The sequence below is a fragment of the Polyergus mexicanus genome, unplaced genomic scaffold, assembly GCF_030449975.1.
Source record: "Polyergus mexicanus isolate NDT 795.1 unplaced genomic scaffold, iyPolMexi1.0 SCAF_8, whole genome shotgun sequence".
In the NCBI taxonomy this organism is placed as follows: domain Eukaryota; kingdom Metazoa; phylum Arthropoda; class Insecta; order Hymenoptera; family Formicidae; genus Polyergus; species Polyergus mexicanus.
In genome coordinates this window covers 9,717,126-9,732,304 of record NW_027223328.1, presented here as the reverse complement: position 1 = coordinate 9,732,304, position 15,179 = coordinate 9,717,126, and the positions used below count along the sequence as shown (strand labels likewise).

The window sequence follows — 15,179 nt, the reverse complement described above, 5'->3', positions numbered from 1 at the left end:
CATAAATAATTTTTCGAAATATAAATAACGATATTACGATATGAAAGCCACGGCGAAATCTGGGGCCAGATCCGCGGAAAATAGTCGAAGGCGAGAGCTCTCTCTCTCTCTCTCTCGTCTCGGTCAGGGAAATTCAGGCGAATCTAATTCGACGTGCTTCCACGATCGTTTAACGGTGGGATATAAGAAGAGTTTCCGGAGCGAAGACGGCGGCCAAGGCACTCTCGAAGAAGCATTCTCGAGATCGGTTAAAATTGGAAAGGTCCTCGCGTGGGTCAATTCATGATTGAAGAGGCTATTCTTGACGCGAAATTGCCTGAAATTGGTTTACACGCGCACGGGCGGCACATCAGAAATTGATTCGCCTCCCCTCCGTCCCGTCCACACTACGAAACTCCGAATGCGTTTAATTTTTCTTCCCGGCTGCGTTTATTCCCAACGGGCCGGTCAACGACGCTCGTACGCTACCGCGGAAAAAATATTCTTTGCCGGCACGTTTTTTTAGAATTTTTCACGATTTTATAGTCTCTCCCGTGCGCTGAATCTCTTTATCTCTCATGTATCCTGTCGCGAATACAAATTATTTTCTTTGTTATCCATTCGCATTTCTTTTTAATCATGATTAATATGATCAATCAATCTCGATCAATTTGGAGAATTTTTCTTTAACGAAAACATGTGTATTCAATATTTTATTACAAAATTTATTATGTATGTATATATTTCATTTTTTGATGCGCGATCGTTTTATACTATTCATAAACATAATAAATAGAAAAATATAGCCACATATACAATCTTTACTTTTATAAAGAAAGCGGCTGTCTGCTTCTCCTTTCTCGCGGATTGAAAGAAAATGAAAGAACTCGCTGGCACGGCAGAATATATTGGGGTGGCTACTGATAATGTTTTTAATTCGCCGTCAAAAACGCGTCTTCCTGCCTCGCTCCGATTGAGTTATTTCCACGAAGAATGAGAAAAATTAATAAAATGAATCAACAAACCGGCGCCGTGGGGGGAGCGCGTAGCGTCGTCGGGCTAAGAATTAGCTAAACGGATTCTTGCCTTACGAAGCCGCTCGATTTCCACGGCTCGATCTTGCGCTTCTCGTCCTGATGAATCTAATTTCGTGTTGAGACAGCGTTTAAGCCTTCATAATTCAAGATATCCACGCGCAAAAAATACCGGTAGATTTATCAAGTCTTTTCGCATCTACGCGGTTGCGCGGAAATATCTTTCCACCTTAAATATTCCTCTTGCTTAACAAATGTCATTTTTCTCTTTAACACGTGTACATTTAACTTTAATAAAAGATATATTATTATTGTTTCTTTTGAGCGCGATAAAAGTTTTCTCATATTCTGCCGTTGACATATTTTAAGAGAAATGTGTATTGTAAAATAAAAAATTAATTATTTGTTTCCCTGCCTTATTTACAAATTACTAAAATCAATTTTATTTTATTTTATACACTTTTTAGAATAACAAATTATAATTCTCCATTCACACATTCTCTTCAAGTAACTGTATATAAATATAATTTCCGTAAAATCTCTCGCGTATTTTAAAGATAGTTATCGCAATCGAGAGACGGATAGTCGAGAGAGAGAGAGAGAGAGAGAGAGAGAGAGAGAGAGAGAGAGAGAGAGAGAGACGATAAGTCGAGAAGTCGGGGATCGACTCGCAACTATAGTCGCGTTATTAGCCGCGATAATTAACGTCCCACCTCCCACGTTCTCCCATCTTCTTCCCCTCACTCCCCACCCCCTCATGTCGTCTGCGCAATCGTTAGTCTCTAACAACCTGGAATTTCGGTCTCGCCACGTAGATTATAGCGACAATTAGCGCGGGGTACACCGTGACGAGATTTCTGACATATTCTTCCCCCTCGTCGTGCCCCTCTCGCGTCCGAATGTAGGGGGGCTCCTGACAGGCCTTCATATCGAAAACTGGTAGAGTATATAACGACGAAGCCGATTCGCTTCTTGGCAAAAACACCGCGAAGTGCTACGGCGCGGCTTAATTGCTTAATCAGACGTAGTAAATCTTGCGACACACAGTCATTTACGGCGGGCGATGCGATACACGGAGGTTCTTCCTTCTTTCAGTGTCTTTTCTCACATCTACTTATTTCTCTTTCGCGATCAATCGTATTGTTAAGAATATTAAAATATTTTTTAATTTCTCAAACATGTATGCGGACATCTAACGTTCTTTTTTTTATTCTCAATCACGCAAGGATGACAGATTATCGCGAATATTTCGCCGCGACTCGTTAATGATATTTATGTAATTAATGCGCTGAGCGATTATGCGCTGGCATTGATATTTTAATGACAGGATTCGTACATTTGACGCTTTTCGCGTTGTTGTATCATCGCGACAATCGAAAAACGACTCGATCATGGATACGAGTCAGCGATCACTCGCAATACAAAGAGAGAACTTTAGATTTACTTTTGTTCGATGAACGCTAAAAACCGATCCTCCTAGTAACACGACGCTCGTTTGTCGTCTCGTTAAGAGAACACCCGGTATATGTATTAAGGGATAACCGTAACCGGTGATGTAACGCAACACCGCGGGTCCTCCTGATCCTGATCCTTGAATGAGATGGTATCTCCGCCGTCGTGCACACGATGCGTACATTCGATGCGCTTATACCTGCCCACAGTGTATTGCACGCATGTATGATGCGCGTATTATAGTTGGACCAAGTATCGGGTGATCCCGGGTATACTTTACTTTTGCAATAATGCGCGGACGATAACGTATTCGACGCGTCTAACATTTTTTTTTTTTTTTTTTTTTTTTTTTTACAAAGTGATTACATACATGATCTACTATATATCTACGTAACTTGAATACGGATTATCTCTGAAGCGATCAAGCAAGAGAAGCGTAAAATTTTAATTGAATGTTTAAAATGAAAAAATTTCTCAATCAGTACATTCGTTTCGCGTGTTAGCGAAAAATATTTTATTTTTTAATAATAATTTATTTAAAATTCTTATTCTCTTCTTTCTTGTTTAATATTTAAAAGCGCGTGTGTTATCAACGTTTCATTTTAAAATTGTCGTTTGATACGAATAATCCTGTCCCCCCAAAAACATTGTGCGATATGTAATAAATTTTTACATTAAACGAGCTTCAAACTTTTCGTCAGACCGCGATCGTCTGACGAAAGAGTTCATTCGCGCGGATAAAATTCAAAAAATGATTTCGCTCGCAGCTCGTCCACGAAATACGCAAAATACGCGTGTCACGTTATCGACGTTCGCGGTACGATTTTTACATTTGAATTTTGACAATGACGATATCCGCCTCGAGCCATGAAAGCGTTACCCCTATCGCGCGCAATGATATCCCCCTAGTCGGTCACTGGTGCATGAAACAGTTAAGCATCGACAATGTAAGCCAATCAAGGGGTGGGCGCATAAGGGATGTATCAGAGAACGGGTCGCGGTAATCACCCAGAATTGCGTTAAATTTAAATTTTTACTCCTGCGCTCCCCCCCTCCTCCCCTAGGGCCTCGCATCTTGGTCTTTTGAACCTTGACGGCTCGCTAAAGAAGATGTATCCAAGAGAAACGTCAAGAGAAGAGACGTTTAATTTCGACTTGACATGATGTATAAATATGAATCACGTAGATGTTGAATATAAAAATACATTTGGCGATTACAATGACTCGGTAGAAATTTATTTAATTCCGGGATTTGTTTAAAATTGCTACTTAGCGATGAATATTACTATATTCGTAAAATTATTAAACACTTTGGCAAAAATTTGATATTCTTTTTACTTTCGCGTAAATATAATTATACGTTTGTTCCGAGAAGAATATGAAGAGAAACATTTCGCGTATTTAAATTTGGGAAAACCTGATCTGAACTATGACAATTCGCCGTTTATAATCATTTCTGTAATGTACCCCGAGGCACACGAGCTCCGGTTAGATTCCCTTTAGAGTGGCTTGGCAAGAGAGCCCCACGGGGGTCTCGAGAATATTACGGAGCAACAAAATAATAACGCGCGCGGAGGCGAGGAGAAGGCGAGGGATGGGAGGAGGGGGGCGGACAACAGAAGGGACGGATGCGGGGCCAAAGGCGGAGGGAGAGGGGGAGGGGGAGGGGGAGGGCGACGGAGTCTAGGGCGCAGCCAGCTAAACACACACGACGACTAAAAGGCTTACGGGGTAATTTGCGACGGCTTAAGGCCAGGCCAATCTGATCCATCCTGCGTATACACGTGAAATCTTATACCCCAACCGCGGCGTATATACGATGTTCTTCGTACCGAAGGAGACAAAAAGACACAGACGGAAAAGATAGAAGACGTGAGGGGAGGGAAAAAAAGTCGCGATGCGACTAGAAGGAAAGAAAACGAACGCGAGAGCGAGACGGGGAGGGGGAGAAGAAACTCTTTGAAAAACGATACAACGATAGAACGCTCAATAGGCCTCCTCCCGTATTTTCTCTCATTTTTTTTTTTCCCCTTTCCTCTCCTCTCTCGTCTCCCTCGTCCGTTCTCTTACACGTTCGCGATCACGATGTCCTCCCGACTCTCGATCGCGGTGAACGCGAGCCGCGGGCCTTCACGGGCTGTCGCGCAGAATTTGGACGGCGAATTTTTTCCCCGAATATAATTAATTGAGCGTGCGCCGCGGTGCAAGCGAAAAGTTACCGGAGGTTGTCTCCTCTTTTTTGCAACCGCGGGGATCTTCTTCGCCGCCGTTCTATTCAGTGATATATTCATAAAAGAATCTGCATTTTTTTAACTAGATCAATAGCCTTTTCATTTTTATTATTTTCGAGATAATACGCACTCACCGCTGTTTAGATTTTTTCATTTTACGGCAGATCTATTATATGATCTTCTATCTTCATTATAAAATAAAGATATATTGCAAGACGGTTCCGCTGTCACGTTAAAACGTTCGAAGGAATGAAAGTATTTCTAATATTTTCTTTTTCTTCTCCAACAATAAGTAATTTATTATTTTTATAATCCGAAATGTGAAATTCTAAACCACCAATTTCTTATCCGCTTTTTATCGCGCAAGAAAGCAGACTATTCATCCGGGCCACAGAGAATTTTCATTGACCGCGTCTCCATTCCGCTGAACGAAATAAACGTCTCGCGGTAATTCGCAACGCCGCCAAACAAGATCGTCATCGGAGACAGAGTACAGGGCGAGCGCGGCTATAGAAAGAAAGAGAAGAGGGAAAAAGATAGATAGATAGAGAAAGAGAGAAGGAGCATATTTCAGGAGCAAAACTTAATTTGCCCCGAAGTGTGCCACGGGACTCGAATCGATTCGAGGGCCCTCGAACCTCGAAGAGCCTCTAAGCGACGGCGCGTGCCTCAATCGGATGCCATTGAGGTTTCTCTCCTCTCCTCTCCTCTCCTCTCCTCTCCTCTCGTCATGCGATAATTGAGAGGCATCGATTGTGTAGCGGCTCTTTCGATCTCGTCCTGTTTCCCCGAGTTTCGCGAACAGTTCAAATTCGTTCCGTCAGCGACCACCTATAAAGTAGCTCCTCCGAAATACACTCCCGTGTTATACAGTAACCGTTTGCTTGTAAGCTATAAATGAATATATAGGTTGCGCGTAGAATAACTTTGCCGAATAGTAAAATATATATATATATATATATATATATATATATATATATATATATATATATGTATAAAGAATTCTTTGTTAACAGATTTCATATACATAGATCAAGATAGAAACTTTGCAAATTTGAGAGAAAAATTAGTATATAGCAGAGAATATTTTTTTTAATCGAAGAATATATTGGTCTTCATTGTTTCTCCCAGAATTTTCTTTAAGTATTTTTCATTTCCACATCAATCCGATGTGAAAAGCAAGTAGATGAACATCGTAAGTTCTTCTAAGTCTCTCCATCCACCCCTTCTCTCTCTCTCTCTCTCTCTCTCTCTCTTTTTCTCTCTCTGATTCTATCTACCGCGTCACCTCGCCTGACAAAAAGAACCCTACGCACACGTTTAGGATACGTTAAGAGGCCCTTCACGGTGTTTGCCGGCAAACACCCTTCGTTCTGGCGTTGCCTCGATGGCGCCCCTGCTACCTCATGAGACGAGGCATTCGTGTCCCTACCGCTCTCGCGCACACAAACGGAGTCTGATTACATATTAATTATTTACCGAGCGATTTCTGATGTACGTACCGACCGACTCCTCCGGAACGGGTCATTAAATTAAATGAAACGCCGAATTCCGCAGCGCAGCGTATCCCCGATGAATATTCACGCGCGAAATACTCTAATTTTAACGGCAAACTGAAACGAAATTATTTAGCGTATGCGAGATGTACCGAGAAAATAATCTTTGCCTTTAAATCTACGTACACGTTTTGCTTACACCATTAATGTCAAAAATACATATTATTCTTCAATTATAAGGATTTTCTAAAATGATAAAAGTAAAATTATACTAATTTTTAGTATTAAATTTCATAAGCGTGTCAAGTTATGATTTTTTTTCTGAAAAGAAAAATATAATTTTATTTATGAAAAAAATCTTCGTATATTAACGTATCTTCTATAGTTAGTTTGCTCAATGCACTTCATTAAGTATATCTTTATCTTCCTTTTAATCAACTGTGAAATACTCTGAAGAAGTGATTATCCAATGTGTGCACCAATGCGTCGTGTAAGATTCACGGAAGCGGACAAAAACAAGATCCGCAATCGGTGTAAAGCCGTGCAAAACGTGCCCTTCCAATTTTAAAAGCAATCTAGGTAGCCGATTACGGATCTTCGAATCATTAACCTGTCGATTTTGCGATCGATCGGACAAGACACGCAGGCGGATATTTAAAATTCGCGAAGGAAAGCGCGTTCTCAAGTCTCGTATCCTCGTTTCTCTCGCTCCAATGCGGATAACATTTTCCCCTTGTACAGATAATTTTTCGGAGAATGGAACCGAGGATAATTTCCGCCAAAGATGGACATCGTACACACATGGGTTGAGAGAGACAACGGGATTAGTGCCGACCGCGTATTCTCGTGAAATATTAGGGTCGGGATTTAATTTTCGGAGATTTTTCCCACGAAGAATGCCCAGGAAACCGGGTACCTCGTACAAAAGCCTCGGCAAACACTCAACGTGTCTACGCTCCTGTAGGAAAATGTTTGTCGTCGTCGTCTCTAGTCAACGAGCACGTCTTTCGAGAGGGGAAGAGACGCGCGGTTCGCTAATGCGACAGGACTATTGTCAAGATCGTAATGGAGAATTTAAAAATCGCAACAAAATTTAAATCCACTTTGAAATTTATAATGCTTCGTACATAAATGTGAATTTGCATTTATATTTTCAAAATACTTTAATTATAAACTTGTTTAATATTCAAGTTTTACATTCTCTTTGTTCATATTTTCCTCAGCCTGTTGCACGTACGCTCGAAATAACCTCTGTGTGTGTATATAATTAAATGTGTGTTTATATTTGTCTGAAATATTTATATCGAGAAACCAAGGCCGCGATCAATGCTACTATCTATAGTATACAGATGAATGAATTGCAAAATTAATGCGATAACTATCATACTCCATCATTAAGCTACAATTTGAATAATATTAAATTCAACATGTGTACGAATGACGTAACTCGGTTATAACATATAACGTCTCGGTCAATTACATACCAAACGATAAGATATAGCAAATTATACTGCTCGATTTACGTGAGGTAATTAAGTTTAATACAAGTAAGCCAAGATAACATCAATCAATATAGTCGTGTGTAATAATTTTCATGCAAATATATACAAACGTTTCGTTACGGCTAAATAATATAAGTGGCTCGATAACAAAAAAGATGAAAAAAAAAAATCACGTATAACAGTCGAGCAAATATATATATCGATCTACATCTACAAGATAAATTCTCATTTTCTATCAAATGTATGGGTCGTGAAACGTTTCCCGTCCCAAACAAACGAGAAATTCGCCTTGGAAAAAAAAAAAGAAAAAAAAGACCGTTCGACTATCCGCCCGATCGCGTTCGGAGAGCCGAGAGACAACTATCGATGGGTATCGGTTTTCAGTCGGTGTGCATCGCGCCGACTTAAAAATCTTCACAAACATATATCGAGCACGCGGGGGCTGGCTACGCGACGGCGGAACAAGTGAGGTCGCCACGTCAGTGGATACTCTTTGTTCGCGAGCAAACATTTGTCCGGTTTCTCAGAGCTCCCGAGACAGAAAGGACGACAGAAAGACGGAAAGAATCTGGCCTGTCAACCCCGGGGGCCAGGCCAAAGAAAATGCAAACCGCACTCCTCTCATCGGTACAACGCGCCCGTCGTCGTGCCGCGGCAAATAGAGACGCGTCTCCCGATGTTGGCCCGGATAAAAATGTTGCAAATCATGGGCTACCTGTCCCGCTGATGCGCCGGCCTCGCTCGTCGCGCTGCCGCCACTCGAAACATCGCCGGCGTAATGCGCGAACCGGATCCCTCCTTTGTCTCAAAAGCACGTTATCCGTCTAATGTTAACCTTGAGATGCGAAAGAATGGCGCGATAAGATGCACGAATGCGGATGCGTCATTGTACGCATCTTTCATACGATAACGTTTCATTTATATAGCGTAGAATGCAATTTTTTTTACCATAATTGTGATTTTTTTCTTGGCCATTGCACGAAAACGTAAAAAAAATATTTCACCAATCGAGTACTATTTTCTTTAGAAAATCTTTTTCTGCAAAATTCAAAATAAAAAATTTGCAAATGGAGAATGAACATTCGAAGTCACTCTTCATATATTCATTCTCGAGACTCTTTCAATTATTTTATAATCATTTTAAATATTTTATTACGACGATCTTCAAGCAATTTCGATGAATATATGAATGGAACACATTTTTCTCCAGAGACATAACCGAAGGGAAGCAGACGACGCGGACGAAAGATTGAGAAAGAGAGAGAGAGAGAGAGAGAGAAATGGGACAGAGACAGAGAGCAAAGGAAGGGTTGCGATAGCGAGAAAAGAATTGAGCATCGAGTTCCGAGTCGAGCAAGAGGGCCCGTATCGTTTTAACGTCTCTATTAGCGGCTATTAAAAATGAGCTAGCGTCGAAAAAAAGAAGTTGAGAAACGAGGGCGAAACGCGGTATGAGCGGGAAGGCACGGGCACAGAGGAGAAAGAGAGAGAGAGAGAGAGAGAGAGAGAGATACGAGGGGTTCCGCGTAACCTCCCTTATAATCGCGAGGCCTCCGTTCACATGCCGTCTCTTCCTCGTACCGGTATCCAGTTACCTTTTGTGGAGGACTTCGCATGGCTCAGATTCTCGAACGATATGTACTCTATTGTGTGCAACGGATATTTAGCATTGGTACGGGGTTGGTCCAAACGAGGAGCCGAAGGGGGAGGGCGAAGGCGGGGAGGTGGTCTCGTACCGCGCACGAAATCCACGGTGTCCCCTGACACGGGGGGTAGATTCTGTTAAAATGATATCCCTCGTCAGTCTCTCGCGACTCTTAAAATAGATCCGCTCACGATATCGGATTGAAATCGATCGCTTTTTTTACTTTGTGAAAAAAAAAATAGAAATCGTAGAAACTCATTGAGATGAAGGATTGGATCGGACATTTACTACTCAGCAATACTCACGATTTCAACTGGAAAGGTTGAGTGGAGGGAATAATATCCTGGTATTGATTTAACGAGTTATAATCGTACTATTCCGCTACGCGTTTAAAAAAAAAAAAAAAATCAAAGTTTTGACAATCGATACCACGTGCGTTCGCACGGTCGATAATTAATGTTAGATAATAAGAAACGGTACATTTTCATAATGTCGTATGTCGTACCATTTTGCATGCTAATTCTTCAACGTCAATCTTCCAACAACGCTCATCGGTACACCACACGCGGGCACCTGGGGACCGTAATTTGTCGCGAGAATCACGAGGACGGCGCGACGGCGACGCAATTTCTCAGCGTAATTCCGAGTAATTCGAATAAAGCCGGGACACTTGTCTTCCCTCCGGGATAAAAGCCGCGCACCTTTCACCACGCGTTCCTCGATCGGGGATCAATGGAGAGGTCTACCAACCTCGGGCACAACCATCTTGCGCGTAATTACAGTAGCTTCCGTCACGGTTTGAGCCCTGGTCATCGTCCCCGTGCATAATACTTTATAATATACGACGGGATTCCAAAAGTGACTCGTCATGCGGCATAAATACTTTAACGGCGGCGGTGCACCGTCCTCCTCCTCCACCTCTTTCTTCTCCCGCTGCACCTGATACTTTCCCCCGGACGCGCTGATGAATTTCTTTTTTAATCATCGCCGCGTCTCGCGCCGAAAGTACAACGTCACCTGTTGGCCTTTGCTATCGCGCCGGTTCTTTTCGGCACTGCGATTCGCCACGCGAATCCGCGCGCGCGCGAGAAAGCGACGCGTAAATGCATAACGAAGTGCGTACGAAATCGCTTTTAGCGCAAGCGGAAGAGCGAATGCACGATGAAGAACCGAGTTTGCTTCGCGTCTTTATCTGCCAATTCGTACAAACGTTTTTTTAGCAAAAATTTTTATCTGAGAGAGAGAGAGAGAGAGAGAGAGAGAGAGAATTTAGTCATTTTTTAAATATTCTATAATTTAATAAATATAAGATGATAAATTTACAATAGATATGAGGGGATAAAACGCGATCATCAAATTATATTTCTTCAAACTTACATCTATGCAACGATATAAACAAATCCATAATCCATCAAAGCCGTATTGACTCCTATATTATCTCATAAACGAGATTATCAACGCTAAGACAGTTTACAAAAAGTTTGTTTACTGGTTGGAATACTAATTATAACGGCACATGCTTCATTAATCTTTTTCCGAACATTGATGGGCGGAAAATTTAATGCCGAGGATAGGAAACCGATGCACATATGGTAATTCGATCGTAAGTTATTCCATAACTACCTTCCCACCCAAGATTCGCTCTTAATCCGTTCGTATATATTTTGTATATTAGCGTAGTAGAAATATTTAAATGTATTACGGACATACATATATAAATTCATAAATGATCCCTGTCAAATAAGAATTACGAATATGCTGATTTAATGAGCTGATGATATGGATACAGAGATTAAGAGATGATTAAACAAAATATTTAACTAATCAATTATACATCGAAGAGTGGGAATCAAATACCAGTTAAATGTCAAGCATATTCCGAGTTACAATAAAAAAATATTTCGAATTTCATATTTGCAAAAATATTATTACCTTTAAGTTAGCATCTCATCAAGCTACTGTAAAAAATTTAATATTCTAATTTATTTCATTTTTTTTTTTTTTTTTGTTACTCAAGATATCATTTTAGGTAGCTTAATTGATATTGATTTGATATAAAGAAATTATTAAAATAAAAAACGTGCAGCGAGAATATGGACAATGTTGTTGATACAAGGATCGAAAATCTTTCAATTTGTCACTCATCAGAACGCAATTAGCGCAGATCACGGTGTAACGTAATTCGCACCGTAGAGCTTTAATGCTTCTTTCATGCTTCTTTTATGCATGCCGAAAAATTGACACCCGAGTCTCCGCGCTTTAATGCCACGACATTAAGACGATCTCAATGGGGACGATCGCTGTGGAATACCGTGTGGGATGGGGCCCCTGGCACATAATAAGTCGTACCGCCTCGTGCGGGTATCTTGTGAAAGGACGAAGATAAAGGCCAACGGTCCGGGGGCATAATTAAAACGCGTCGAATGTCTCGCATATGGAGGTGAAAACATGAGCGACGAAGGGAAAGGCGAAGGCGTAGGTGAAGGAGTAAAAAAAAAGGAAGCGAAAAATGCGAAACTCGGACCCTGTCAATGAAATAGCGAGCGATCGAAAAAATTTTAAAGTGCATTTAGAAAAATACGACGTATTATATGAACTATGAGCTTAGTTAGACAGGCATAAAAATAAAAAAAAAAAAAAAAAAAAAAATGGGACAACTAGAAAAAACTCGTACACAATACATACGTAATACAGAAACAGTTATTAAATAATGAGTGATAAATTAATCTAAAATTATAAGTAATAAAAGAAAATTAAATAAGTAACGAAACGGAATTGGATTTTTATATGAAAGCCAAGTTCTCGAATTACGCGTTAACAACCACTCTCGTCTTTTGTATCATAATTATGTATCGCGCAAAATGAAAATCGAACGGCGCGTATTCACAGTCGGTTATTTCATTATTCACGAGTATAATTCAGCGAGGACCATCAAGTCCCGATTGCGTTGGCAAGAGTATGACGCTGTTTCATCTGATTAATACACATCGCGTATCTTTTTAGCTCTTCGGCATACGTATGCCTACGTTCTGTGCTACGTACGATCGGAGATTATTTTAACGCCATCGTCGGAAGGATTCACCGGTTTCCACGCGCTGACGTGTCGGTATTAATCTATCCGGGCATGCCATCAGGCGCAATGAAAAGGGAGCTTACATGAATATTCACATAGAATCATAAAATGCAAGATACATTCTCATGGTGTTAATTAAATAACTTTAAGCGAAGGCGTATTTCGAGAGCGATAAGGCTCGTGAAAAATGTCGTCTACTTAAGAGAGAAATTTATTTTATAGTTACACAATGTATGTAAGGCACAAATTTTAACCAAACGTCATAAGAAAAAATTGAACTTACGATAGTAGAAATATTGTTATAATATTATTGTATCTGCCTCTAGGTAAAAAGAGTTAAAAACTGCCGATATATACATGTATCGTGGCCGGAGATCGATCTGCATCTCAAGCGCGTTCTCGCTCGAGGAAGGTGAGTGGTTCGCCTCGAACTTACCATTCGTCGCGATCGGGTTTTTTTCCCCGATCACGAGAGAGAGAAGGAACAATTCGACGTTTCCGCCTCTCGAGGAGGCGTTACCGTGGTAACAGTACGGGCCCGTCTCGAGACTCGATTAGCAAAGAAAATACGAGAGGATCTCGGGAAGCTTCGCTACTAGGATCGATCTGCGGCCGAGAGCCTTTTAAGACGACCGCGACGTCTCATTGTCCTTAGCAGAATGGCGAATGATTCTCGCGCACGCTCTTCAACCCCCAACGATTCTTCTTCCCCTCCTCTCTCGCGAATCACAATAGAAAATAAACACGATCGCGTTCCCAAAATAACGTTCTTATTTTGGCACGATATTTCCCAGCCGTTCGTCGCGCGCGATTTTAACATCCGCCTTCTTATCACGGAGTTCGATCGGCCGATAACGGTTTGATAAGGTCGATTCCCAAGATCCTAAGCTTCTTTCATCGTATAAGTTAATTTCAAAAAATCTTTTGCGATAACATTCTATCGCCTTGTCAATCCGATATCGAGGCAATCCGAATTCATTAATTGCTCCTGGCAAAATGCCTTTAAAGGATGCTTCTTAACGTGTAGTGTGTAATACCGCGAATATCGGCATAATATGTAACTTCTCGTCGACGAACACACGGTTACATTACGCACGGTCATTCGTCATCGGTCTGCGCGTACGGGCGGCGCGCGTGTGAAGTTTACCGTGTTTTTCCGTATCTATCCGTGATCTGCCGAGTAATGAGGTGGATCCCTCCTTTATGCGAGAATCGTCGTCGGGAATCGTCGTTACTCTCCCGTGAATCCTCGGCCTCCTCACCTGGGAAGGATGAACGCGCTCATTAATTACGACCGCGCTCTCCGCGGCGATGACTGGAGAAATAAAGTGTTTTCAGCACCGCGTGCACACATCTACGTATATATTACGTATGTATATTCACTCCTACAATATGTGCTGCCTCTCTCTCTAAGCGGGAACGAATTAAAATTCCCACCGCTACCACACGCGCACATTTACGTACGCGCTTTTTCGCAACGAAAAACTAACCAGTTTAAAGCTCAAATAGATAACTTTTTTTTTTTTTTTTTTTTTATCAAGAATCTTCTTCGTAACAAGACGACAGAATGTTATGTTTGTCAACACAGCAAGATTTTTTGTAGTGTCGACATTTGCACATGAGCAGCAATTATATATGACTATATATATTATGTATATATTATATTTTAATATTACGATATTTGAAAAAAAAAACTAGATTATTAGTGGATTATAAATTTTCTATAAAATATGATGAACATAGAGAGAGAGAGAGAGAGAGAGAGAGAATGTTAAAATAAAAATATTTTAATATTTATATTTGTAGTCTTTATATTTATACTTGTATATTTATACTTGTAATCTTAACTTTCTGTTTTCTTATCATCTTCTTATCTGATTTAAATCTTATACTGCTAATTTTCTATGTACGGTCTCGGAAATCTTTTAAGCTATCGACAAATAAATTATCACTACTACTATTACTACTACTTTTCTTTCTAACAATAAGTTGGCTTCCATGTTGCTAGTTATATTTTTCTCTCTATTACTTTTTTCATTCGCTAACATAAGAGATATCAGATAATCTTATTCGCGACAAGCATCTCTCTCTCAGGATTTTTAAATCTTTTCTCAATATACCGATAATATCAGTTGATAATCGCAAATTATGGATTATTTGCAGCAGAATGCAGCAACAGTCAGGTCAAGGAAACGGAAACGCGAGACGTACTCTGAGTCCGGGGCCCGGTGGCAGCAGCAGCGAGGACTCCGACATTTCCCTCGGAGGAACTTCACCGCCGTCACCGAGTTCTTCACCGCCACCGAATCATCAACCGTCCCCGGTCCCTCTCGGATCTCTCGGACCTCTGCCACCACCTTCCTTGAATTTCCGTTTCGATCCTACGCAGCCGCATTTCCGATTTAGCCATACGACGGCTTTTAAATTCCCGCCAACGAACTTCCGTTTCGGACCGCACAGCCCGCAGCCTAATCATCCGAATATGCCGGGTGGAGGGATTTTTAGGTTCGCGGAGTCCAGCCCTTTTCAAGCGGTAGGGCCCAGGGGTGATCCAACATCAAGGTAAGTTTCAGTAGCTAATTCTTTCGTTACGAAATTTCTCCTTCTCGATATATTTTGTTGTTTATATTTTTATCGTAAAGAATAAAATGCGATTTCTTTGCTATCTCTATCGTAAATAATAAAATATGTTAATCGGTTTAAATTATTTGTACATAAATATACATATATCGAGATATTGTGAGTGTGTATATATATATATATATAT

At 40.8% G+C, this 15,179-nt stretch overlaps 1 protein-coding gene across 4 annotated transcripts in view; it reads left to right on the top strand.

Moving 5' to 3' along the window:
* Optix (optix) overlaps positions 1-15,179 on the top strand; it is a 46,808-nt gene that overhangs the window by 30,218 nt on the left and 1,411 nt on the right. For 2 of the 4 annotated variants that reach the window (XM_070300123.1, XM_070300125.1), the window contains one exon: positions 14,576-14,974. In XM_070300123.1, the coding sequence (XP_070156224.1) occupies positions 14,576-14,974 (399 nt within the window). The remainder of the gene's footprint in view (positions 1-14,575; positions 14,975-15,179) is intronic. The other 2 variants (XM_070300126.1, XM_070300124.1) reach the window with 1 other exon arrangement.